The sequence below is a fragment of the Macaca fascicularis genome, chromosome 2 (assembly GCF_037993035.2).
Source record: "Macaca fascicularis isolate 582-1 chromosome 2, T2T-MFA8v1.1".
Classification (NCBI taxonomy): Eukaryota; Metazoa; Chordata; class Mammalia; order Primates; family Cercopithecidae; genus Macaca; species Macaca fascicularis.
Genome location: NC_088376.1, coordinates 149,886,686 through 149,914,533, shown reverse-complemented (window position 1 = coordinate 149,914,533; position 27,848 = coordinate 149,886,686). Strand labels below are relative to the sequence as shown.

The 27,848-nt window shown below is 44.4% G+C and overlaps 1 protein-coding gene across 4 annotated transcripts in view; it reads left to right on the top strand.

The window, feature by feature from the left end:
- VGLL4 (vestigial like family member 4) overlaps positions 1–27,848 on the top strand; it is a 163,443-nt gene that overhangs the window by 106,149 nt on the left and 29,446 nt on the right. For 3 of the 4 annotated variants that reach the window (XM_005547831.4, XM_005547832.4, XM_005547830.4), the window contains one exon: positions 11,987–12,176. In XM_005547831.4, coding sequence (XP_005547888.1) covers positions 11,987–12,176 — 190 coding nt within the window. Of the gene's footprint in view, positions 1–1,348; positions 1,476–11,986; positions 12,177–27,848 lie in introns of those variants that run through there. The other variant, XM_045384721.2, reaches the window with a different exon arrangement.

The following is a 27,848-nucleotide window of genomic DNA, read 5'->3' as shown; positions in this document are numbered from 1 at the left end:
TGTGTGGGTTCACACTGCCATTTTCACACATGTGGAAACAGTCATAGAAAGTCAGGCAGCCGCGCCGAGATCATGTAGCCGGCTCCTGGTGGAGCAGATTTGGAGCACCCACTGACCCGTGCTCTCGGGCACTGTCTTCTGACCCCTTCCACTGGCTGGTGCTGACTGTATTCGAGGAGGGGGCCTCTCATGAGTAGGAAGAAGGACAGTTAGAGGTTTCCTTTGTTCAGCCATCTTATCCTTCAGATGGGAATTGCACCAACAGATGGAATCCAACCAACAGTGTAATAAATAAATTGCCTGTTCTGGGCTGGCCTTTCTATAAATTCTCATTGATTCGCATAGAAATCCCTCACGGTAGTTGAATAGAGCCTCAAGAGAGATGAAGAGACTGCTAAGATCATACATTTTTCTGACTCCACAGTCCACTTTCTACTGTTTCTCTGTCACTGGCCCAGAGATACAGAAATGAATGAGCTGCTCCGTGCCTCCCAGAACAGTATCCGGGACAGTGTGTGAGGTATTACAGAGAAGAGCAGCACGTGGCGAATTCTTCCATTAGGCAGCCTGTGGGCAGGGCCATTCTAGAGGCTCGGAGTGTTATGGGAGATCAGAAGAGGGAAAGTTTAGTTTTCCATTTTCTCTCTGCACTTCCAAGACTGTGCCTTTTTTCCTCCTCTAGTGGTCAGTGACTGATTCCAGGACTCAACCATCTCAGGGCCTGTGGCAAAGTTGTACCCTCTGGAACGCCCTCCAATTAAACAATGTTTTGAAAATGCAGATAGTAGCATATGACCTTCACTGCTTAACCTGTCACGTGGCACAGGGCTTGCAGACAGAAATTTTTTGAGTATTTTTACTAAAACACTTAAATTTTAAAGAGGTCATACCATTACCAGCTTAATCCCTCTGTTTCGTGGCAACCAGAGTCCCTCTGGAGGCTTGGCTCAACTGCTGAAGAGGTTTAAACAAGTCTCTTTTTTTTGGTTTGTTTTTGCTTACCCTCATCCAGCTACTCCTTCTAAACATTTATAAGCTCTACCAGGGAGGAAATTGAGCCCCTAGCAAAGTGCCTGATTCCAATACCATCTGCTAACAATTTACTTTCATAACTCTCCTCCTTCTCATTAACAGTAAAATGTTACAAAAGTAGATTTGCAAGTAAATACAGTGCAGAATTTCTGCCAGGCTTTAAGAGCCTTTTCCATTAAGGAGGACTGTGCGCTTGGTGTTAAAGGTTCTGAGCTGGCTTTGTCTCCTTGAGGTTCACTGGTGATGTGTCGGGGCCATGTCAGTGCATGTGACCCTTTGGACCGCTGTTGTAATATTCAGGCGGATGGCAGTCCTCAGCCTGCACGAGCACAGCCATAGCAGAGCTCACGCTCTAAGCGGGACTGCACTTCCCTAGTTTACTCAGAGGCCTCTGAGGCTGCCTGAGAGCCAGAGTCTAGGGAATGGAGGACCAAGAATAGAAGGTAGGTGTCATTACTAAGTCTGCATCAGGAAACCAGGGAAGTGGATGAGTGTTTGATCTTGTTTGTTTTGTGTTTGATCTTTTTGAATCTTACGATGTACAAAGCTAAAAACCCAGCCTCAAACCTAGATCGGCTGATCTTCAGGCTGTTTGTGTTGTGTTACACACCAGAGTTTTCTTCAAGCTGAAATGATATGTATAGTAAGACATTAGTTTGACCCCACTTATTCAGTGTTAACTCCACGGAGGTTGCAGTATTACATAATCTGTCAAGATACAGTTCAGTTGTAAACTAAATCCAACAGGGTCAATGAGACAGCAGGGACTTTTATTAGCCCTGAAGATAATAAAATGATTTTTAAGCAGTATAGAACTTGCTGATTAAATGAATAACAATGTGTGGATGTGATAACAAGTTTTAATTTAAAGTATTTTTAGTGCTTTTCGGTATTCAGAGAACTTCAGTTTATTAAAAAAACACTTTAGTGTATATTCACAACGGATGTTGAGAATTATAGATATAATTTCTTTGGCATTCTTTTATCTTTTCTTCTCAGCCCCTGTAAAATTATAGCTATTAATATTTAAAACCAGAGGCGCCAGCAGACACCATCCGTCCTGCACCAGCATCATCAGTCCTGTCTGGGAGCAGGTCCCACCCCAGACCCACTGCCTCCCCATCCAAAGGAGGCCCCAACCTGATTGGTGAACACACACCTAGTCCTCCTCACTTACAGGCAAGCAGAAGAGTTACTGGGAGGTCCAGGTTCCTCTGGCTAGTGCAGGGCAGATGATCACCAAGTCAGAGGGCCAGGCCGCAGCTGTACACTTCCCCCGTGCCCAGCCAGGAAACCCATTCTCCTCCCTTGCCAGCCCATGTGTTTGTTTCCTCCCGTGCTCAGGTGGTTCTGGTCTGGAAGCGGCATCTGTACGTTCAGTTGCTTTCATCTCAGTCGGTCCCACTATGTTAGGTCAGACAGATGGGACAGTGGCAGCTGTTCATCCTTGGTGTCAGAACCAGGGGTCAGTCCTGTCCTCTCTTCTTTCCTCTCTGGATTAGTTTCCTGGGGCTGCCAGAATAAAATTCCGCAGACTGGGTGGTTTAAACAACAGAAATGTATTAACTCATTGGTCCTGGAGGCTGGAAGTCTGAGATCAGAGAGTCAGCGGGCTTATTTCTCCGGCGGGCTGTCTCCTTGGCTTGCAGATGGCCGCCTTGTCTTCTCCCATGTCCTTGCATGGTGGCCCTCCTGTAATGTGTCTTTGTCCTGATCTCTTGTTAGAGAGACAACAGTCAGATTGGATTAATGACCTCATTTCACCTTAATTACCTCTTTAAAGTCCCTGTCTTCAAATACAGCCATGTTCTCTGCGGTACTGGGGGTTTAGAACTTTCACGTGTTAATTCCAGGGGTGGGCATGGTTCAGCCGATAAGCTCCTCTTCCTCCCGCCCCCTCCCCCTCTTGTCCACCTTCCTCCCTCCTCAACTGTCTTCCTCCCATTTATTTTCCTCAACCAGTGAAGCATCTTGCACACCTAGAAAGATTATGGAAGTTGGGGAGTCTAAATCCCAGGTTTCTACTTCCAGTGCTTCCATTAATCAGCTTTGCGACCTTGGGAAATTCACTTAAAAGAAATACTAGTTTCCTCGGCTGCGAGGCGAGAGCTCTTCTTCCCCGCCTCCCTCACGGGGCTGCATTAAGAAGAGTCAGAACAATAGATAATGTTGCAATATGCTTGTAAAATAAAATACTCAGAGAAGATACAGGAAGGCTTCTACAAAGTATAGTGTGTATGAAATGATTTAGATTCCTTGAAATTCTAGTGAAGATGGCTTATATTTCACTTCTACCAGTTTTATTCTGCTGTTGTCCTTAACTATATTATTAGCAGTCCAAGATAGAAGCTGTACTCTCTCAACACAATCTCATCTTTGCTCTTAAAAAACAGAATAGAGCTGCTCACAGCAAGCCGAGTCCAGGGTGTGGACCCTGCACAGCCCTTCCCAGCCCAGTCGGCTCCCTGAGGCAAGGTGGGGCTGAGAGGTACTTTGTGTTGCCACCCAAGGGCTGGGGGAATTGCAGGCGATCCTTGCGCTTGAGCAGACAGCACGTCACGGCCTTTATCTGCTGGCTCGCATTGCAAAGGCCGTCCTATAAAAAAAGAAAAAAGGGAGCCAGAATGGGACTAGCCACAAGTTGAACAATTTGAAGGAGACTGAATTCACGGTGTCTTCTCCCCAGCTGCTCGACCGTGAGACAAAGAAGTATTATTTGAAAGAAAGTGAGTAAGCCCTGGCTGCCGGGGCTTCTGCCCTGCACAGTGACGAGAGGGTGAGATGTGAGAGGGGCATGGAATGTGGGAGCTGGGTCCTCTTACCAGGGTGCCCTCTTGCCAGGACATGATGTCAGTCGGTTGCCATGGGCTGTGGTCAGCCTGAAGGAGACACATCGGTGCAGTGCAGCTGGCTTGGCCGACTGAGCTATGGTTTTGCTTCTTTGATTTAGGTTCAAACATGATAAAGGGGCTGGGAAGGGGGCTGAACATAAAGCCTTAGACACAGTGGAGATTTAAATTGTGGACTTAAACTCTGTTCGGCAAGGCATAGAGATCTTTGTCAAAAATCTATCCCTAAAAGTTACAGCAAGATACATTTGAGTATAGTTTACCCTCTCCTTCTCCATAAAGACATTCTCATTTCACCCCGTGCTGTTGGTCTAATCTCCAGAAAATGCCCATAAATACCATTATTTTGATTAATTGCTTGGAGCCTTGCCATCACCTTCTCTGCAGCCTACACCCCAGTCTGGCGATGGGCCCACACAGTTGGTGAAGGGCCATGTGGCCGAGACCCGGGTTCCCATTGCTAACGCAGCCTTACCCCGGGAGAATCCATTAATCCCCCTGAAACCCAATCACTCACGCCATCTCTGTGTTGAAGGTCATGGCCTTGATTGTTCTGTTCTATGAAAATTGAATCTGCATTTGGTGGACCAGATTCTGTTTGTCTCAGGTTTCAGCTGGCTACAACTTTCTTGTAGTATTCGAATAAATGAATGGAGCTGGAACTTTTGAGAACTAGAAGAGTCCTTGTTTTTTTTAATGAAATCTCCCTTAATCATGAGATGCTAATAATTAGCTAATCTCAAAAAATTTTGTTAGTTGATTGCTTTGTTGAATCTGCTTTTTCTACCACTATGTAAAGTGTGTTCTGTAAAAGTTTGGAAAGTATTTCTTGATTAGCAGTAAAAGGAAACTTAACTTTAGAAGATATATCTATTATGTAAGACGTAGTCCATTAGAGCCAAAAGTAGGCTGTCAAGTTGATCTAATCAAAACACTTAATTTTATAAGTAAACAGAGGTTAGGCCAGGCTCAGTGGCTCAGGCCTGTAATCCCAGCACTTTGGGAGGCCAAAGCAGGTAGATAACTTGAGGTCAGGAGTTCTAGACTACCCTGGCCAACATGGTGAAACCCCATCTCTACTAAAAAATAATAATAAAAAAAAATTTAACTGAGCATGGTGGCACATGCTTATAGTCCAAGCTACACTCAGGAGACTGAGGCAGGAGAATCACTTGAACTCAGGAGGCAGAGGTTGCAGTGAACCAAGATCTTGCCACTGCACTCCAGTCTGGGTGACACAGTGAGACTCCATCTCCAAAAAAGAAAAAGAATGGAGGTTGAAGAGACCAGTGCTATTTTGAAGCCTCTGGAGTTAGGTTCTGTGTGAATCAGTATTTTATGTCCCACTGAAAAAGAAGCAATCTTGGCTGTTAATATATGCCAATTATTTGTAAGATAAACTTTAGTCTTAGCAATATGAAAATGTAGGAAATAGTCTTAGAATCTTTGAGATACGGTAATAACAGGATTACACAATGGGGTTATATTTTCCATGGTTCCTCCCTGTGCTTCTCCCCTCTTTCCATTCTGACTTTGAAAGCAGAATTTTCTTGCGATATTTTATCAAAATCACATTATAGCACAGCATAAAGCGAGGTGATTGTCTTTTTTCATTTCTCTCTGTTAAACTTCTCTGCCATTGAAATAAACATGCTGATTCTTGTGAAATCTTAGGCCAACATCTTTGCTTATCTTCTTTGGGGAAATTTGAAGGAATATTTTTGATCCATACATTAGAACTGCCACCATGACAAAAAACCACAGAAGTTAATTTTGTATATATTAGGCATTTTTCTTTATTTTATTTAGGCATTTTTCTAACGTGTGCCTAGATAAAATTATCTTCATGTAAAAGGCCGAATACATTTAAAAAATAAAACTTCTTTAGTTGTCATTGGGAATTTGAAAGAAGTAAAACCGACAGTTGTAGTGAAGCCAACTTGTAAAGCTTAAAATACGGGGTTACTCAACTCAAATCTTCCTTCTGTTTATTCTTGAAAAAGAAAGATAATCTTTTCTCCTTTTTCAATTGCCAGACCATTGTGAAATTTAGAATACACGTTAGGACCAGAGGAAAAGGCCTCTTGCGCTCCCAAGATAAGTTCCTTTTGGTGTATGTACTTTTGCCTCCCACCCTTGTGGTCAGGGTCTGTATACATTTCACCATTTATTCTTGTGACAGTACTTTGCACAGCCTTCAGCTTGTCACAGGCACTCGACATACTGATTAAAAGCTGAACTGCCGCTTTATAAGATCTGATGCCTTCAAGAGCCCAAGTCACCTCAAGTGGTTCACTGAATTGATTTTTTTTAGCTTAATAAATAACGTTTTAAGGCCGGGCGCGGTGGCTCAAGCCTGTAATCCCAGCACTTTGGGAGGCCGAGACGGGCGGATCACGAGGTCAGGAGATCGAGACCATCCTGGCTAACACGGTGAAACCCCGTCTCTACTAAAAAATACAAAAAACTAGCCGGGCGAGGTGGCGGGCGCCTGTAGTCCCAGCTACTCGGGAGGCTGAGGCAGGAGAATGGTCTAAACCCGGGAGGCGGAGCTTGCAGTGAGCTGAGATCCGGCCACTGCACCCCAGCCTGGGCGACAGAGCAAGACTCTGTCTCAAAAATAAATAAATAAATAAATAAATAAATAACGTTTTAAAAATTATTTGACTTTAATATTGTAGGGAGATGTAACTATAATAACAAAAGGTTTGTTTTTATTCCAGGGAAAATTCATGAATGCCTATTCTTAATTGTTTAATAGTTTAGTGTGAAAAGCCTGAGAGAAAAAATAATCTAATGATATTGGAGCCTTATACTGCTTATAAATATATTCTTATTTTGGAGGAGGAAGAGGTAACATTTCTACTGAGACATAATTCACATACTATACAATTCACCCATTTAAAGTCTATAGTACACTTCAGTGGTTTTTAGTATATTTAGAGTTATGCAACTTATATCACAATCAATTTTAGAAGGTTTTTGTCATTCCCCAGAGAAACCTGGCACCCATGAACTGTCACCTCCCATTCCCCCTTCTCCCAGCCTCCAGCACCCACTCACCTGCTTTCTGCCCGTGAGCCTCTCTCTTCTGACATTTCATAGAAATGGAATCAGACAGTATGTGGCCTTTTGTGTCTGCTTTCCTTCACTCAGCATACTGTTTTCTAGGTTCATCTGTGCCGTGGCTGAATCAGTATCTTATTTCTTTTTATAGCTGCATAATATTTCATCATGGATATTTCATTTTTTACATCTGTTAGTTGATGGACATTTCGGTGGTTTCCACTATTTGGCTATTTTAATAATGCTGTTATGAACATGCATGTATAAGCTTTTGTGTGGACATGTTTTCATTTCTCTTGGTTATGTACCCAGGACTAGAATTGCTAGGTTATATGGTAACTCTATGTTTCATCAGTTGAGGAGCTGTCAGATTGTTTTCCACCGTGGCCATGCTGTGTCTGGAGTTGGTTCCTTCCGGTGGGTTCTTGGTCTCGCTGACTTCAAGAATGAAGCCGCAGACCTTCGTGGTGAGTGTTACAGCTCTTATAAGGTGGCACAGACCCAAAGAGTGAGCAGCAGCAAGATTTATTGTGAAGAGTGAAAGAACAAAGCTTCCACAGCATGGAAGGGGACCTGAATGGGTTGCTGCTGCTGGCTGGGGTGGCCAACTTTTATTCCCTTATTTGTCCCTGCCCATGTCCTGCTGATTGGTCCATTTTACAGAGTTCTGATTGGTCCATTTTACAGAGAACTGATTGGTGCGTTTTTACAGAGCACTGATTGGTGCATTTTACATACCTCTAGCTAGCCACAGAGCACTGATTGGTGCATTTTACAATCCTCTTGTAAGACACAAAAGTTCTCCAAGTCCCCACCCCACCCACAAGTCCAGCTGGCTTCACCTCTCAATGCCACTTTACAATTCCACCAGCAGTGTACACCTGTCCCAACTTCTCCACATCCTTGCTAACACTTTTGTATTCTGTCTTTTGATCATAACCATCCTAATGGGTGTTAGTGGTATCTCTTTGTGGTATTGATTCGCATTTCCTTGATGGCTGACAATGTTGGACATCTGATATGGTTTGGCAGTGTTCCCACCCAGTCTCATCTTGAATTGTAGCTCCCCTAATTCCCACGTGTTGTGGGAGGGACCCAGTGGGCGATAGCTGAATCATGGGGGCGATTTCCCCAATACTGTTCCCGTGGTAGTCTTAACAAGATCTGATGGTTTTATAAGGGAAAACCCCTTTCTCTCATTCTTATTCTCTCATCTGCCACCATGTAAGACATGACTTTCGGCTTTCTCCGTGATTGTGAGGCCTCCCCAGGCATGTGGAACTGCGAATCCATTAAGTCTCTTTTTCTTTATAAATTACTCAGTCTCGGGTATGTCTTTATCAGCAACGTGAGAACAGATTAATACAGTATCTTTCCATGTGCTTATTGGCTATTTTTATATCTTCTCTTGGGAAATGCCTATTTAAATCCTTTTCTGTTTTTTGTTATCTTTTTAATTGTTGTAAGACTTCTTCATATATTTTAAAATAGATCTTTTAACACTCCTTATTCTGTAGCACCTTTATCTTTAACATATCCTAAAGCTCTGTAAACTGCCCGCCCTGTCGTCTTGCCTCATTGATTCAGTAGGTCAGTATTCACTGATCATCTACTGTGTGGAAGGTGGTGTGCTCTGCACTCTCAGGTTTATTCAGTGAATTAAATGCCACCTGCTTCCAGAAGCACAAAATAAAGTAGGGAGGGAAGCACCAGAGTGATAAGTTTCTATAGATGTTCAGAGGAAGAGGAGATGACTCTCAGCTGGAGGAATCAAGGACAGCCTGATGGAGGAGGCATTTTAAGTGGTTTTGCAGGATGCATGAACTTAAATGAGAAGATTTGGGGAAGAACAAGTTCTCTGTGGAATGTTGATGAGTCTAGTGTAACTTTTTGGGCTGAAATTTTTAGGGCTCATAAAGAGGAATACTAGGAACAGATTGGCGGTGGGGGGAAGGGGGCAGGGGCGGGGTTGGGGGGGTATTGAAAGCAGCTCTGCTGGGTTTCCATCTCAGAGACTGAGATGCATTAGATGACAGAAAAGCCTGTAGTTAAACTCCTGTGAAAGTTGTTCAATCTCACGGTTGCCAAATTTATTTGACCCCAGGGTCACCCTTGTTTTTTTCGATGAATAACATCTGAGGCACATACCTCGAGTTTTGCTGTCTTAGTTCACCATTACACAAGTAACAGTTTCTTAGTAAATGTTGGTTAGTTGGTTGGTCACTTGTTGATCATAGAATTGCATCAGTAATTCTAAGAGCTGGAAAGAACATGACACATTAGCTAGTCTAGCCCCTCGTTGTACGTTGTACGGAGGGAGGCCCAGAGAGGGGAAGCGCATGCCCACATTCACCCCGTGCTAAATAAAGGAAGAGTCAAGATTGCAATGCACGTGTCTTTTCTCCTAGACCAAATGTTTGCTTCGGTTTTACTAAAATAATTTTAACCCACCACACATACAGCTGTTACCACTCCTGTCTAAAATACAAGTGTTGGGTTAGGGCCATCTAGGGAGGGGCCCCAAAGATGCGTAAAGGCACATAATTGAACGAACCTGTCGCTGACCTGTGCAGATTCTTTTCCTTTGCTCTAAGCCTTGTGTAAGGCTGCCCAGTCTTACGATGAGGCGTTGTCTGATTGCAGAGGCCATGGGTTCTTGCCTCCAGCTAACCTGTTAACTGGTGGATCCTGGGTAAGTCACACTATGTTTTGGGGGCACAGCTTCTTCATCCATCAAATGAGGCAAACTGTGTTTCCCGCGGTCCTTCCAGCGCCAGCAAAGTGAGATGCTGAAGTGCTACAGTACACATTTACCACTGTCTCCAGGGGACCTGGTGGAGGCTTCTGTCACAGTCCCTGGTGAAAGATACCTGGAGTGCCTTCATGGGGCCTGTAGCTGTAGCCCCAGCCCCAGTCCCACCCCCAAATCTCCAGTGTTTTCTGAGGATTCTTGTGGAATTTTTTTCTATGTTAGACATCAGTGATTTAGTCTTAAAGATAAGCAGTGCATCCGTTGGATGAACTTAAAAATGCAAACAAGCACGAGAATTTTTACTAGGTTGGAAACTGGGGAAGGGAATGGGAATGTTGTTCTTAACCCAAGGGTTTTGCTTTCCACGTCACAGTGTATGCTGGTGGAATGAGTGATGGCTCCTTTTTTGGAGTGATTTCAGTCTGTTGCTGTAGTGGTTGTTTTCCATAGCAACCCCTGTTGCTACACAGCTGGCATCTAATGAAATGATGACCACAGCTTGGGGGTCCAAGCCCGAGGACTCCTCATCCTCTCGCATCCTGCCAGGGGTATTGAGAAACCCTGGGTGGAGAGGAGGGTCAGCTGGTACCATTTTGATGAGGGTTGATTTACAGTTGCTGCGTTCCTGGGGGTATCATCAGGGCTTCCCAGAAAATTAGCTGGGTTTGGGCTTCTGAAGCTTTCCCGTGGAACAGCCTCTTCTCTCTTTGTGGAGGAGGAAGTATCACAAGATAATTAGAAAGGATATTTTTCTAATTTATGAAAGTATAAAGATGAGCACTGCTCTTTTTGTTTTTTAAAATGAAAAGTTACTAAATAGCGAGTATAGGCCAACCAAGATCATATTGAATTTCTGAGTGTGGCAGGCCAGCGTGGGGCCTGTGTTTTAGGTATCTCATTTAAAATGGAAAGTTCCAGTTTGCTTTGGGGCCAGAATCCTTAAAAGAAATCCTGGCTGGAGGTGTATTATGGGTCACTGTATATTTGCTAGTTTATATCTTGCTGACTAAATTGGCCAAGTTTTTATTTTTCCTGGTAAATATTCAGAGGGTTTTTCCTCACTCCTTTCTCCAACAAAATCATATTTGTCATATGTGTATGAAGTAAATGCCTGTTGACACTGTCCACACATCTGTGATGATATGAAAATTAGTGGTGGCAAACAAAGATCCCTTTTCTTAGGTACCACAAGGCCTCAGATGAAGTTGACTTTATCCTCGTATTACTCTCAAATTGTGACCAAATGGAAACAAAATTGGTCAGGTCCGAGAGACCAAAATGTACAGTACAACAAAAGGGTTATTTGTGAAAAATTTAGGTGCTCCCCCCATGTGACTTAGAAAGTTTGACGTTTTCTCTTAATCGTTCGTCGTTATAAAGTTTAGAAGGTACACAACCTTTATTACTATGAAAGGCTATGCTTATTTTAATTCACAATGAGGCACAAAGTGATTGCCTAGTACAAAACCTTTTAAAATAGTAATGAAAAACACCAAGATGTCATACAAAACCTTTTAACACCAAGATGTCAAATCAAATGGAAATTTGGACCCTAATTTGATTGCCTAACTTCGAAACATGTTTCAGAACTGCACCGACCTACATATTATGCTTGTGATAAGTTATATGCTGAAGTTTTGTGCTGATAATATTTTAATGTGCAATTTTTAGTGTACTATAAGAATTAAAAGTTTATTTCCCGTTAAACGATGTATTTATATTTCTTTTAACTTTAGGGGCAAACGTGTGAACTATTAGCCCATAAACTTTCCTCATTCTTTTAAAAGAAATTAAATACCAAGACTATAATAAAAAAACAGAACAAGCAGGAAAAGTGAGTTGGGCATAATGGTTTCATGAATGCAGTGAGGTCATTCTCCTGTCCATATCGAGTGGAATACCCATACGTGAAAAGACCGTTGGTATTTTAAATTAACTTTTGAAATTGTTTACAGCAAATGCTTTGGTGTTTTAAATTAACTTTTGAAATTGTTTACAGCAAATGCTTTTTGCCTCTCCCCCTGCTATTTTACTGCAACTTTTTATTTTAAACTCTACCCTAAAGAGTGATTGTGCTAGAAAACCACGTTGATGTAAAATGTCTCATGGTTGGCAGCTAACCGCATTCAAACCGTGTTCAGAGGATGGCAGGCGGCCCCGTCCCATTGCCAAAAACTTTCCACTGGGAGTAGTTTTGCAAGGGGCTGGCTGGGCAGGCGGGGAGCCTGGGGGACTGAGATGGGGGCCTTTCTCCTGCTCGGTGACTACATCATCTCTCTCTGCGTAGGTGAAGCTGCTCTCAGGGGAGAACCCAGAATGCAGACCCTGCCGGTGGCCTCTGCCCTCAGCAGTCACCGCACTGGCCCTCCCCCGATCAGCCCCAGCAAGAGGAAGTTCAGCATGGAGCCAGGTGACGAGGACCTAGACTGTGACAACGACCACGTCTCCAAGATGAGTCGCATCTTCAGCCCCCATCTGTGAGTTCCTCTGTTCTTATTTTGGCTGAAGGGTGCTCCGTGCTGGGGCCCTATTTGTTTTGCAACTTTGTGCTAATTCTGATGTTATCATTTACATACTTTATTTGAAAAGGATATTTTTTACAAAAATACTGCTCATCTGCCAAGAAGAAGGTAGTAAATTCATTTTGATAACTCGTGGTGCGATGGGAAGTCTGACTTCCCTCCAGCCTACTTGTAGGACCTGTTGCCTGTTAAACGCCATAGAAGTTAACGTCCCCTTAGAGCTTCTGCGAGTAGTTGAGTAGTCATCTGCTAAGCTTCGCTTTTTTTGCCTGTACATATTGATTGTTTTTAGGGGAATCAACATTTAGTGAATGTCATTATGCACCAGACAAATAGAAGGGAAGCTCAGCACCTTTTTGACCGAGCAGACGTCGGTGACGTTCTTACTCAGGAGTCTAGGATTGTACACACGGAGAAGCGTTCGTCCCACCTTACGTGCCCCTGGTACAAACTTGGGACCCTCCCATCAAGGGAAGCCAGCTTCCTATGCTCATGACAAGGTGCCACTCATGACATCCAGCCAGTCCTTGATCTGCCACTGACACTGTCTACCTTCTTGACACGAATTGCTTCAACTCTTTGGGCCTCAGTTTTGTCATTTGTGAAACACAGGTTGAAACTACAGGTCTCTGAATCTGTGCGACGTCACCGTGTTTCCATTGGAAAAGCCTCCCGCTTCCATGCACCCAGCTTCTCCCCTTTGCACTCTCCTCACGCCCTCCTCGCAAAGGGAGAGGCTTCTCCCCAGTTTTCAGGACTTGGAGACACCCCACCAGCTGCCCAGAGAGTCTGCGGGGACAGTGGTGAGGGCAGTTGGTGTTCTCGGAGTTATCTTGCCAATCCTGGCAAGGTTGCACTGAGTATCCCAGGGAGTAGCTTTGCGTGTACAGGTACAGAGGTCCTCCTCCTTCCCCCTTCCCAAGCGTTCACTCCAGCATGAGTCAGTGTTTCCTCATTATTCAAGATGCTCCAATTCCTGAGGGCACTGCTGTTTCCCCACAGGAAGGTAGAGCAGGGAGGGCTCCTCCTTGGAGGCAGAGCTTCCGCACAGAGGTGGCCCAGCTCCCGCCTCTGCTGCCTCAGCTCCAGCGTCCTTGCATTCCACTCGTTCCAGTCAGCTTGGACTGTTGTGTTCAGTCATAAGACACTGACAGAGGTATTTATCCTCAAATAAATCACTGCAGTGTTAGTCAGAGGCTGAGCCTGCAGTCTGGAGCCCTGGAATTTGCTACCATCAGGAATCCAGCAGGAAGGCCCTGCAAACAATGCACTCCGCAGGCAGGGCTCGCTTAACTCCTGGGTGCTCAACTGTTGCAGTTCATCCTTGTATTCCTGCGAATTTCTTGTTCTTTCCCATCCGCTTTTCCCAAACCCAAATAAGAGCATTTGGTCTTCTTTTTTTTTTTTTTTTTTTTTCCTTTTCATAAGTAAGAAAGGGGAAGGCAGCCTGCGGATGAACATGCCTTAATTTGAATCCTGATTCTGCCACACAACAGCTGTGAGGCTTTGGACAAGTCACTTAATTTAGCTGGGCCTAGTATCCTTGACAGTGATGTCCTTGTCATTGGACAATGACAACGATAATAGTTAATGTATAGAGCTATTATGAGGACTAGAGTTAAAATATGCAAGGAGCTTGGCACAGTATAGCACTTAGTTGATGGGAGCTGTTATTTTTATTCCATTGTTCAGATATTGGTTATGATGATAGAGAATAAGAATATATACATATGTATATGTGGTGGATTTAATGTTTGATAGTATGTGCCTTTTAGTTAGAATTCCTGGATTCAAATCCCACTTTCTTTATCTTTCATCGCAGATAATATTAATTCCTTCCTCATAGGATTACTGTAAGGACTTAGGTATAGTGCCTGGCAGATAGTAAGTACTCAGCTTTAGTCATTGTTAATATTATTATTAAAATGTTCAGAAAATGATTTTGTGGCTAGGCGCAGTGGCTCACACACCTGTAATCCTAGCACTTTCGGAGGCCGAGGCGGGTGGATCACCTGAGGCCAGGAGTTCGAGACCAGCCTAGGCAACATGGCGAAACCCCATCTCTACTAAAAATACAAAAAACTAGCTGGGTGTGGTGGTGCATGCCTGTCATCCCAGCTACTTTGGAGGCTGAGGCATGAGAATTGCTTGAACCTGGGAGGCGGAGGTTGCAGTGAGCCGACTTGAGACTCTGTTTAAAAAAAAAAAAATAGAAAAAATCATTTTGTAACTCTCTTGGTGGCTACAAATAAGACCTTGATGTATGGGTCTGTGATGACACTATAAATAATTTTAAGTGTAAATAATAGAATCACCAAATTTTATGTGCAAGTCACAATTGACATTATTATGCAAAGTTTTAGGAAAATAGAAACAGGAGTGACTCCGTCTCTCAGACTCCCTTAAACCAGCCAGGTGGCTCCCCCCTCATTTTTTTTTATTGTGGCATAAAATATATATATTACAAAATGTATTTTCTTAACCATTTTTAATTGTACAGTGTTAACGAGGAAAGGCAATCAGTGTAAGGTTAGGTCCTTCTGAGTGTTACTTGTTTACTGTGTGATAGTTATTAATTTTAGTAACATTACCATTGTTTGTACTGTGTTTTCTAAGAGCCTAATGACATTTCACAGGCAGATTGGAAAAATGCTGCCTGTCTGTCTTCTTCGTGTTGTAGAGTATTTAGTGCTGCTGTTTGATGAGATGTTTCCCGTTTGGGCTATAGCATCTCCCGCCTTTATATTTAATGCCTAAGAAGTTATCTGCAATAAATTACAGATTTATAATTATTTGAAAAGGAATAGCCTAGTGTATTTGTCTCTTTAAGCAGATTACAAAATGGTTTTTGTGCTTTATCTTCTTAGAGTTTGTTAATGACGTACAATGAAAATGTGATGTATTTTATCACTAAAGCAATCACAATAATTCTGGGGAAAGGAGTGTTCTTGGAAAAGAGTTTTGGCTGGGTGTGCTAGCTCATGCCTGTAATCCCAGCATTTTAGGAGGCTGAGGCAGGCAGATTGCTTGAGCCCAGGAGTTTGAGACCAGCCTGGGCAATATAGCGAGACCCCCATCTCTACAAAAAATTTTAAAAATTAGCTTGGCCTGGTGGAGTGCTCCTGTGCTCCCAGCTACTTGGGAGGCTGAGGTGGGAGGATAGCTTTAGCCCAGGAGTTTAAGACTACAGTGAGCTGTGATCACACCACTGCACTCCAGCCAGGGTACAAAAGGGAGACCCTGCCTCTAAAAAAGAAAGGAAGGGAAGGGAGGAATAAAGAAAAATAGTTTCAGAAGCTAGCTACCAAGGCTTGAAAGGTGCATGGTTTGGCTGCATTTTATTATAACCATCATATGGAGACATTTTCTAGTAGAAAGATGGAGAGATCAGGTGGCTCTGAGCCAGAGTAAGAACCAACAGAGGCCGGGCGAGGTGGCTCGTGCCTGCAATCCTAGCACTTTGGGAGGCTGAGGTGGGTGGATCACATGAGGTCAGGAGTTTGAGACCAGCCTGACTAATATGGTGAAACCCTGTCTCTACTAAAAATACAAAAAGAATTAGCCAGGTGTGGTGGTGTGCACCTGTAGCCCCAGCTACTCAGGAGGCTGAGACAGGAGAATTGCCTGAATCCAGGTGGCAGAGATGGCAGTGAGCTGAGATCACGCCATTGCACTCTAGCCTGGGCAACAGAGCGAGACGATGTCTTTAAAAAAAAAAAAAAAAAACCACAGAGAGTAAGACTGAGTTCTATCCAGTTTGATTTAGGGGAAGGGGAAAAAAGAGAGGTTTCCTTAGTGATTTCTTCAGAATTTTGAAAAGTAGAATTCCTGGGATTTTATTCCAGCCTCTTAGGACCTGGCGTATTTGAACTCCTTATTAATTTTTTTGTTGATATTGTTACTGAACCACCAGGGGTTTGGTCTAGGCCTGCTGCTCACCACACAACTGGGATGAGGAGTATTGCCAAGGAAGAAGGCTTTCATCGGATGCTGCAGCCCAGGAGATGGGGCAAATCCATCTCCCCGATGGACTAAAGCTAGGGGTTTATATAGCAGGGAAGAAATGAAACAAGATTTAACAAACAGGAACTCGGGAGGAGCAAGGACACAATCATGATGAAGGAGCGTCCCGGCATCTCTTTGTCTGAATGTAGTGACCTGGTGAGCTTCAGTTCTTTGACCTTTTTTTTTTGTTGAGAGGCCTGAAGGTCTCTTCCTAAGGAACTCAGATGAAACAAATATAAGTTTTAAGCTTTAAGAGTAGAAAGGTCGATTTCTGTGTTATTCACCTATCTGTGGGACTGTTGAGTTGGTTCCAATATGGTGACCTCGAGAAATACATTCTCTCTGTTTATTTCTTAAGAACATGAGTGTCTCTTTGGAAGTTGAAAAGTACTCTGTGTTTGGAAACAGTGGATTAAAGGATGGGAAGAGGTAGAGTGGGATTCGCCTTGTGGAAAAATCAGTAAGTTTTTTTTTTTTAATGGCCCTTGATATTCAAGTGCAATCTGGTAAGAAAGAACTCTTTCCCTTTCGCCTGCCTGCCTGCCTGTTTATCTACTTATTATCCATGTGGACTCCGGGGTTCCTGCCTTACTCAATGAATTGTAGCTGTCCCAGAGTTGACAAACAGGAACTCCCTCCCCTGGTGGCATGTCCTTGTCATAACTTCCATTATTTTGTGGTGGTTGTTGAGCACTTTCTTATTTTCTGGCCTGCGAGTTGTTCTAGGCTCATCTTGTAGCCTACCTGCTCCAGCCATGGGATTAACTGTTTTTCCAGGGGACTCCAGATCCTTTTAGTGGGGAATAGGATTTGGAAGCCCAGATCCAGGTGCTAGGTGTTATCGTTACTATGGATTACGTAGTTTTTTCACGGTAACTTACTGTTACTATGATGACATTGCTTCTAGACTTGTCTAATAGTATGGCAGACACCAGCCACAGGTGTTGATTTAAAATTAAAAGTCTAGTTCCTCAGCGGCAGGAGTCACATTTCAAGCTCAGTAGCCACATGTGGCCGGTCGCTGCCATGTTGAACAGCACAGATACAGAACATTTCTATCATCACAAGAAGTTCTGTTGAACAGCATTGTTTCTACACCTTTTCCTGGGAAGAGCCAGGAGATAACGAGTTCCTGGCAGTGCTCCAGGGCTAACCCACTCTCCTGAGCTCCTCCTCGCCCTCCCCATTCCATACTGTATCTCCCTGGTTCACCAGTAAGAACAGCATCCACACGTACTCGTGGTCCACTCCTGCAGTGCACGTCAAGTAGGTTCAGAATCACGGTGCCAATACCACTTTGAAAAATAAACTAAAAAGAGTTCAGGATTTGTTTATGGTTTTTCCTTCTCCCAGGCAGAGGGTATAATAGTCACAGGATGAATCTGAAGAGTTACCTTCCCTTTTCTCCTCAGTGTTGTCATGTTATTTGAAATACATTGTTAGGTTCATTCATTTCTGTTTGCATTCAGTTTTAGACTTTTTCCATCCTTTCAAATTTTATTTTTTGAATATGTAAGATACGAACATGCTCCCCAAAGTTAGAACTGTACTAAAAAGTGTGCTTTTAATGTTACTCCCTACGCTGTCTTGTTCACGCCTTTTGCTCCCTTCCCTGCAAGCAAAGCATCCTTCTTGTGTTTCTCGTTTGGTAAATCAAGCAAATACATGAATGTTTTATCATTTCCCCTTCTTTCTTACATGTGCGATAGCCTACTGTGTATACTCACTTTAGCCTTGGTGTTTTTCCTTTTTTTTGCTTGTTGGTTTGAGATGGAGTTTCACTCTTGTTGCCCATGCTGGAGTGCAATGGCGCAGTCTCGGCTCACCACAACCTCCGCCTCCTGGGTTCAAGCGATTCTCCTGCCTCAGCCTCCCGAGTAGCTGGGATTACAGGCATGCGCCACCACGCCCGGCTAATTTTGTATTTTTAGTAGAGATGGGGTTTCTCCATGTTGGTCAGGCTGGTCTCGAACTCCCGATCTCAGGTGATCCACCTGCCTTGGCCTCCCAAAGTACTGGGATTACAGGCGTGAGCCACCACGCCTGGCCGCCTTCGTGGTTTTCAATGACACATTGTGGAAATTTTTTCCTACCAGCTCCTCACTCTGGGTTTCAGCTGCGTGGCACTCCATTGCCTGCATGCACTGAAGCTCATCCAACCAGTCCCCTATGTTTGGACATTTTGGCAATTTCCAGTACTTTACAATAGTAACAATGCTGCAGTAGATGACCTTGTGCATTTGTAATATCTTGTGTATTTGTAATAGAATTAAAACTCTTGATGGCAATCAGTGGGTGCAGTGCCACAGTATGGTAAATTCATACCGGTTGTGAGAGTCATTCTAGGCTGCTTGGTGGGTAGAACCTGGAGAGGGCTCTGTGCTGAAGTGAAGAGGTTGTCACCTGTGTGTGTGTAGACTTAGAGTGGGACGTGCTGTTGAACTGTTCGATCAGTCACCTGTGAGGAAGGGAACCTTCGTTGAGTGCTTACTTTGGACCGGCCCTGTGTTGGACACTTGAAATATATTATCTCATTTAACTCTCACAATAATTGTGACCCTTTAAACTAGGTAGGCACATTTCTACATCTGTCTGTCCAGCTCTGTCTTTTTGTCTACATCAGATTGATTTTATAAAAGCAAAAATTGAGGTTGTGAGAGGATAATGTGTCTAAGGTGTTGGCAGCTGGGACCTGCTGTGTGTGACACCAACACCGGTGATCATTTGATGATGCCATAGCTACATCCCACCTGGGGAATTACAGGCAGCTTTAGAGGTGCACATCATATGTTTAAGATGACACTTGACCAGTCTGTCTGGCATGTGTTAGGTGCTAAATAATTTCATGTTGACTTGAATTGGACCCTGTCTCAAGGGGAAGTGCTGTTTGAGCCCACATTCCTGTTGGAGCAGGCATCCCCTCTTTGATCAGCGGTATACATTTACAGCGTATTTGCCCCCGACCACAGAATAGGACAGAGCCCCCAGGCTCACACTGGGATCAAAGCTGTGGTCACTAGCCTTGTGCTCTCTCCAGCTGCGTTTGCCACAGACCCACTGAGCAACCCATAATGAACGAGGAAGGGCCCAGTGAAAGAAAACGCAGCCTCCCCTCGCTGATGGGGCGCCTTTGAAACACCGTCCTGGTGTGAGATGGGCCCCTTGTTGTCTTTGCTTCTATGATGCTTCCTTTGAAGTGTTTGCTGGAGTCCGATGTCCCGATTTTGTTGTGCCCTTGAGTGTGTATTCGACTTGGGCTCTCCAGCTCCTTTCCTCCTCTTCCCTCCCTCTTCCTTTGCTTGTGTTGTGCTTTCATCCTTCATTGTTCATCTGCTGTTTTGTTTTGTTTTGTTTTTTCCTGGCCCTGTTACTTCACTTTTCTCACCATCGGGGTGAAGAGAAAAAGAGGGAAAAACAAACTCAAAACCACGAATTCATTCAGCTTGACAAAAGGTTGGAGGAAGCCTTTGAAATCAAGTGCTGGGCATTTAATAGAAACTCAGTAAGAAGAAGAAATTGATGATTGGCTAAAATGGAATTGGGGGTTTTCCCTGGATTTTGTTTATTTTTTGCAGAAGAGTTGATTATATATTTGAGACCTCAAATGTTCTGCAGTATCTGTAGTTTTTGGTATCTGGACGTAAAATCTTTGGCAACATGATCATACCCTCTTTGGCAGCTGTTGCTTCTATGTCTTTAGAGCCTTTAGTTTGGATGTATATGGACCAGTTACCAAGAGACTATTTCACAAGTTCCCTGAGAGTGAAGGAAGCAATTCCTCATTTCGGGTTAAAACTGAACCCAGAGGAAATTGAAAAGCTGAAGTTATTTTAGTCCCTTGATCCTGCTAGCAACTGGGACATTGTAAACAGTAATGTGTATTTATAGGCAAAACATGTTATTGTGTTCATGTCTACATTAGCCTTAGAGAGAGCCGAACTTTTCATCATGGAGAATGACGATAGGTCCTGATTCTCAGCATCCAGAGAATTGGGAGGGCTTTTGTTTCAGGGCTTGTTAATAATAGCAGTGTGTGAGCCCTTGTGCGCTGGCACTGTGCTGTGTACCTCATGGGCATGATCATTGCATCCTCACAGTTCTATGAGGTGGAGACTATCGTTATCCCTTCTTTACAGATGGTAACACTGAGAGTTCTGTAACTTGTTCAGGGCCACACACACTGGTAAATACCAGAGCCAGGATTCAAAAGTCAGGCTGTCTGATCCTAGTGCCAGTGCTCTCAGCCACCAAGTGATATTTATGTTCATAGCACACGTATCCAACTGCGATGAATCATTCGATCCTGGACCCTAATGCCTGATAGTTTGGGACGATGCAGCTTAAGCACTCTCAAACCACACACTACTGAGGATATTTGGGAGGTGGGGACTGTTCATTTTAGCATGCACAAAGGAGGATGGAGGGAAGTGAAGGGGTGGAGACCCTGGGACGTTAGTAGTTCGGCACACTCCAGGTCCTCACAGCCTCACCAGGGTTCCCTCAGGGATTGTGGAAGGGGGAGTGCTGTCCAGCTGCTCCCAGGAGGCCTGAAATGAGTCTTTGTACAGGTGAGAATCCCACAGGAACAAACAAGGGGTTTCTTTATACTCGGGAAGCTGCTTTTTAGATTGTTTTAATTCTTGTTTAAAATCTGTGGCCCAATTTTAAGTTAGTGGCCCAAGCCAATAGTAACCTTAGCCTAAAAGATTCAGAGTGGAGCATTTTATAATTTGCTTTAAGCATTTGAAGATGTGTGTTTTTTTTCCCCTCCAGATTTCATAAATCAAAGCCTATGGAATGGCATCCTTCTAACTATCTGCTCGTTCTTTCTGCCACGCCTCCTTGGCATAGTCTAAACTTGGTAGAGTCAGTGCTGAAATTGTATATTCTTTACTTTCATACACTATTTTACAAGTATTCCCAAAGGCATTCCAGGGTTAAGAGGATATTTTATGGCCATAAATGTAGTTGTCCTAAGTTACTAATGTAGAAACTGCAATATTGTTGTTACCTTGGGATTTTTAATTTTGTTAACACCCCCCTCCACCTCACCTCATGTGTATCAGTTGTGTGTGTTTCCATTCACGTTAGGGAGTATTGTCACCTAGGAACTGATTCTCTGTGAGGTTTGCCGGACCCCTCACACTTTAGAGTTGTAACCTGCCTTGCCTGAGGCAGAAGCAGAGCTGCTCTTCTCTGAGGGCCACTCTTGCATCTGCAGATTCCGTGGAAGTGTTTTGCTAATGGAGTGTGGTACCTTTAAGTAAAGGTCACAGGCCTGACCTGTGTTGCGTGGGTTTCTTGTTTGTCAGGCTAGAGGCATTTTCTCATTTTCACAGTTGAGCTGAAAACAAAGGCCTCCTTATCCAGAGCGGGGAGCTGTGCTCTTAAGAGCTGACATCAGCCTTCTCCCAGCAGGCCTCGCTTCTGCCTTAAGAGTCTTTGCAGAGAGCTGGGAAGGCAGTTCCCCATCTTGCTGCTGGCATTTTTCTGGCCAAACAACGACACAGAATGAAGAAATGCCAAGGGGGGCAGGAGTCAGAGAAGCAGAACAAAGGCTGTTCTAGGCTGCACTGGAGGCTTTAGCCTCTGTGGTTCTAATCTGTGCCATGAAGTTTATCAAAGTGGGACGAAAACCTTGAAAGGACTTTTTTCTCAAAGAGGAATTCCTATTAGAGGACGTGTGGGGTATGTGACAGAATGTGCATTGGTCTGTGCAGAGTCACCTTGTAACATGATGCGAGGGTATTCAAAACGTAAGGAAACAAAACAACCCAGGAGTCGGCTGTTTTCCTGTTCTCTAAGCGGGCTTTTTGGAATGCTGTCTTCGTGAAGATGTTTCTGCTCTGGGTTACATGTGTAGCAGCTGTTTTTATCCGTAGCTAGAGGGTTAACCTCGACATTGCCTGTGACCTTCATAGACCTCTTATTGTGACACAAAGCCAGTTTGTCCTGAATGTATACGAAGTGCTGTCCCAAATCTACATTAATCGATTTGATTGAAGACTGGGAAGACAAGTGCTAACAAATTTGGCTAGGTGTGGCTATTGATGGTTCTTTTATTTTCCTCTAATTTCTTGCTTATAAAGCAATTATTTGCCTGTGTCACATGCAGCTGGAACATAGCAAGGTGGTTTACAAGCTCCACATTCTGTATCTGGTGTAGTTTTTGCTTAATAAATGGCGGGTCTTGCTCTCTATCCATTTTGCTGTTTCTCTGGGTTAAAACACACACACACACACACACACACACGCTGTCTTCATTTTGAGATTTCTTCACAGATTGTCTCCAAAGCATAATTAGAGGGCTTAATGTTGCAGTAATGTTCTGGGTCTGGCAGTAGCTAGAAACTGTGCCAGACAAGGGATCTGAGTTCTGGATCCAAGCCTTCCAGCCCCAGCAGAGGCAACATGTACTGCAGAATAGAAGGAAGCAACTGTTGCTGCTGCCCTCTCCTCCAACTTCTTATACTACCACTTGCCTTTCTTCTTGAAGAGACCTCAGAATCATGCAGCTAATGAATCTACACAGAAACAAGCTCCAGAAACCGGGCCACGGCCAAGTAGAAAGGACAAACCAACTCCTGTTAGGTCAGGTCAATGTAGAAGCACCTCTGAGAGCTGAAATCTTGCGGCATCCCTAAATTTCCATGTCACTGAACCCAACCAGGGATGGTTATGAGTTTTCTAACTTGTTAGGAGTCATTTCTTCAGCTGCCTCTGACACCTGGAGTGACACCCCTCGCCACTGCTCAGATTGTCTTAAAATGCTCTTCTCTCAAGATGCTCTAAGGGAAATGAAAGTGTTCCCTGGTCAAAGTTCAGCAGGTCCCAGACTCCGTCTTCCGGCTCTGCTCCTACATGCTAGCACCTTTCAGGCTTCGAGAAGTCTTACGTACAGAAACACTGGTCAGCGGAGCTTCTCAAATGTAGTTGGCCGTTGAATCTGCTGTGGACTGAGTGGTGTCTCCTCAAAATTCATGTATTGAAGCCTCAACCCCCGATGTGATGCTCTTTAGAGATGAAGCCTTTGGGAGGTGATGAGGGTTTGATGAGGTCATGAAGGCAGGCTCTGGTCTGTTAGGATTAGTGCTCTTATAAGAAGAAACAGTGATCTCGCTCGCTGTCTCCCGACCACATAAGGACACAGCAAGAAGGCGGCTGTCTCTAGGCCGGGAAAAGCGCCCTCACCAGACACCGACCATGCTGGCATCCGAATCTCAGGCTGCCAGCCTCCGGGACCGTGAGAAAACAAACATCTATTTAAGCCACGAAGTCCACCGCATTTTGTGATGGCAGCTCAAGCTAAGACAGAATCCTTCATCCCCCTTTCATAAGACCTATTTTTAATATTCCTTGGAGCATACTTGCCCTATAACTATTGCCTAACAAAAGGAGCATTTTATTTGGATTCAAAATTCTCTTATCACAAACTTGCAGACTTGCAAAGCTCTGGTGCTGTAAAGCTTAAGTGTGAATATGAAATGGTGTTTAATTCCTTGACTTGGGGCTGCTGGGTGCCATCTTTAATGCTTGGGGCTTTCAGAGAAATTCACTGAGGCCAGAGAAATTGGGGCAACTTGAAGTTCTGTCCTCCTCTGACCCCATGCCTGCTTATCTTCCATCCCTACCTCTCCCCGCCTCCATAGCTATTTCTAGAGAGATGACCTGATCTTTATATCCACTCCCTAGTCCAGTGCTGTTATCCATACCAACAGTTCTATTGAATCCTCCTCCTGCATTCAGGAGTGACTGCTGGTTGCCAGGTTCAGGCAAGAGTGCAGTCCCTTGTCTTACTTGACTTCCTCTTTCCTGCAGGGCTCTCTTCCCCTACTTCCTGTGGCCCTTTCCTGGCTTTCTTTGGTCCCCTCTCACCTCTGTGGCCACTCCTCAGGATCTTCCAGAGACTCGTCATTAGTGATATTCTCCAGGGCTCGGGCATTCTGCCTGCACAGACCCTTCTAACCAAGTCACACGTGAACCCGTGGCTGGACTTGCCATGATAGGTGGAGTCCCAAATCTTTGCCTCTAGCCTAGACCAAGCCTTCACACCCCATAGATCCACCCTCTCACTGGGTGTTGTATGTGTGCCCTAAATCCAGCACCACCTCACTGGAATTGGCATCCGCTGCCCTGTTCTTCTTCCAGCACTTCACCAGGTCTGCTCCTTGTCTTATGTCCTTCTATTCATGACTGGTACAAGTCTCTTTCCATTTGCCTGGGACGCTGCCTCCTCCTTCCTCCTGTCATTGCTGGCGGATCAGTCTGCTAACTTCCCAGTAGGCCCTGGCTGGGGTTGTAGTTTAGACCTCCGTTTGCATGGCAGCGCCCTCCTGACTGGTCTTACTAGTGCTCAGTGTCAGAAGGTGGTTTCTGAAGTATTCATCTCTGTTTGAATCCTTCCACGGCTCCCAGTCCGTCACAGGGTGACACTGCCCAGGCCCATCTCCGTGGGCGTCTTGCCAGTAGGACCCCCTGGGCTGCAGCCCGACTGGGGGCCTGCACACTCACTTCATCCTCCAGTGTGGTTCTGAAAGCCACCTCCTCTGGCAAGTGGCGCTTCCTCCTGCTTCAAGGTGAATACTGCTTTGTGTAAAATGATGACACTTTGCTACAATTGGGTGTCCAGCTGTCTGTCCCCTTCCCTAGTCTACAAGTTCCACCAGACCAGGGGCTGAATTTGCTCAGGTCTGTAGCACTATACCCTCCCAGTGCTTGACACCAACTAGGTGCTAAGTAAATGTGTGAATGAAAAAGGAGTCACGAGGAGAGCTCTGTGAAAACGTTCTTCCCTTTGGGACAGATGTTAAGAATCACTTTTAAACCCATATAAACCCTGAGTGGCACCACTTAGTGGACTTCCATTTTCTCCCTTGTAGCCTTGGTGTTTACTTCCACATGTGCCAGAACAGAGCCCCAACGCTCTCCTTTCCCTGCTAAGCTCTTGAAAACAGAAAAGCGAAAGTGCACACATGCACGAAGTGCAGTCGCTAGCACCAGCCCTGCCCGTGATGCTGCTTTCACGGCAAGTGATCTCATCCCAGTGTTGACTCTCAGTGAGAAGCCCCCCGGGTTTCTTGTGTGGATGGAATGATTTTTTTCACTCCTCTGTATTTCTTGCTCATGCATATGGCTCCAGTCCAAGTGTGAACATAAAGTGGGGTATAGGGAAGCGAGGAATTCAGTGCATTTGGATTGAGTCTTGACAGGGCAGAGAGATGACCAGACATTTCTTTTGGGTGGAATTTGACCCAAAGTGCAGGTTCGCTCATACTCTGCTAGGGAAGCAAACACATCTCAGCCCAAGTATGTACTAGTTCTGGTATTTTTCAAATTCTTCCAAAAAGTCCTCAAAGCCAAGGTGTTTTTCAGCTGTTTTCTACTGGATTTGTTGTTGTGTTTATTTTTGTGTGACAGCTTTGTGCTTGTATCACTAATAGCTGTCATCCTCTGTGTGTTGGTTTTGATTGACACCACATCATTTTGTCTTAGGCCGTTGGCTTTTGAGCAGATTACATCCAGTGATAGAAGCACAGACACTCCATGTCACCTAGGAGCTGACTCTCCACCGTGGCTATGCTTGGTAGGAGAGGCATTGCGGAAAGGCGCCTGAGCCATGCAGCTCCTTCATCAGCAGGGATTTCTCTAGAACCTCACTGGAGGACTTGGCTGAGTTTTTCAGTGGATTGTGGCTCTGGTTCCCTTTGGACTATGAAATAAGATAGTTTCTTTAGGATGACCATCGAGGACTTGATGATCTGCTCCCAAACTCCCTCTCCCAGTATTATTACTCAGAAGATGGCCCCTTGGCCTTTCCTTGAAAGTCTCTTTGGCCATTAGCCATGGTTTAATTTCAAAATAATTTATTTAAATCCCTGCTATTATTTCTCTACTTTCGGCAAGCTACACAGAGTTGTCTGTGTGAGAAGCAGGTCTCATGCAATTCAGGGCAAGCAATTTGGATTCTCCAACTTCCCGTGTGACTTTCATTTTGAAGCTAATATTTGAAACTAACATATTTGTTGCCCATGGCATCTTTTCATGCATGTCGGGCCTCTCTGCATTACACAGGCTCCTCCTGGTATCCCCGTGCCAATTCTTGGGGAAGACTATTCAAGGGCTCCCGACAAAGTGATTGTCATGTACAGCCGTCCCTGGATATCCTTGGGAGATTGGTTCCAAGACCCTAGGGGATACAGAAATCTAAGGATGTTCAAGGCCCTCATATAAAATGGCATAGCATTTGCAGATAACCTATGCAAATCCTCCCGTATACTTAAGTCACCTGTAGATTACTTATACCTAATACAATGTAAATGCTATGGAAATAGTTGTTATACTGTATTGTTTAGGGAATAATAGCAAGAAAAAAGTCTGTACCATCAGAGGCCTGAGTACATTTTCCGTCCATGATTGGTTGAATCTGTGGATGTAGAACTTGAGGATATGGAGGGCCGTGTATACTGAACTACCTGTACTTTAAGTCACATCATTCTACATATTCCAGCCAAATTTGGTGATAATCTCCTCTTTCTATCCTTCCTGCACCGTTTCCTCACCACAGATACTTTTTATTCTGGAAGAAGTTCAGACCTACAGAAACGTTGAAGGACTGGCGCAGTGGACACTCACATACCCTTCCCTGCATTCATCAGTTGTTAACGTTTGCCCGTATTTGCTTTTTCTTTCGCAGACAGTGATATGATCTCACATCGTCTTTTCATATTCAGTAATGCCCTTCCTATAAGATACTATAAGATTTTTAAAAAAAATCATTTTACATTCTTTTTAATTCAAGATTCAGTAATGAATCACATCGTATTTAGTCATTGTATTTTCTAGCCATCTTTAATCTAGGAGTCATCCCACGCTGCAGGGGAGGGGTTGGGGGCTTTCATGGGAGGGAACAGGGGACCCAGACACTGCTCTGGAGTGTCAGCTCCTCAGGGCTTCTCTTTGAAGCACCCGGGGACCAACAGCAGGGGGCTGCCTCTCCATCAGCACTGGGAGGGGTGATGTTGTATATGATAAAGGAGCGATTTAGGATACATGTGGTTCCTCTGTGGTGGGAGGGGTGCATTCAGAAAGAGGGGACAAGGGAAGTGAGAGAACTGTTGGAGGAGGCAGAAGATTCGGAATGCAAGATGGCGAGATACATGGAATAAATTAAACACTTCACGCCTGCTCTAAGATAAATCACCTTTTTGTAAAATTTGATTCCTGCCCCAAAGGCTCATCTCTGTCTAGCCAACAATTCTAGCAGTTTTACTTTTTAAAAAAATCCAGTATCTTATTCATGGCAGAGGTGGAACATTCCCCTGTCCCTTTTTCTCCTTAAACCTGCAAATCTGAGAGAAGCCCGCAATACATTTCTCTCTTGGGAGATCCCTCAGTTTTTTACTTATAAATAATTCATTCAAGGCTCCAGTGAAGTCTCTCTCTCTCTCTCTTTTTTTGAGACGGAATCTCACTCTGTCACCCAGGCTGGTGTGCAGTGGCGCGATCTTGGTTCATTGCAACCTCTCCCTCCTAGGTTCAATCAATTCTCCTGCCTTAGCCTCCTAAGTAGCTGGGACTATAGGGATGTGCCACCACGTGAGGCTAATTTTTGTATTTTTAGTA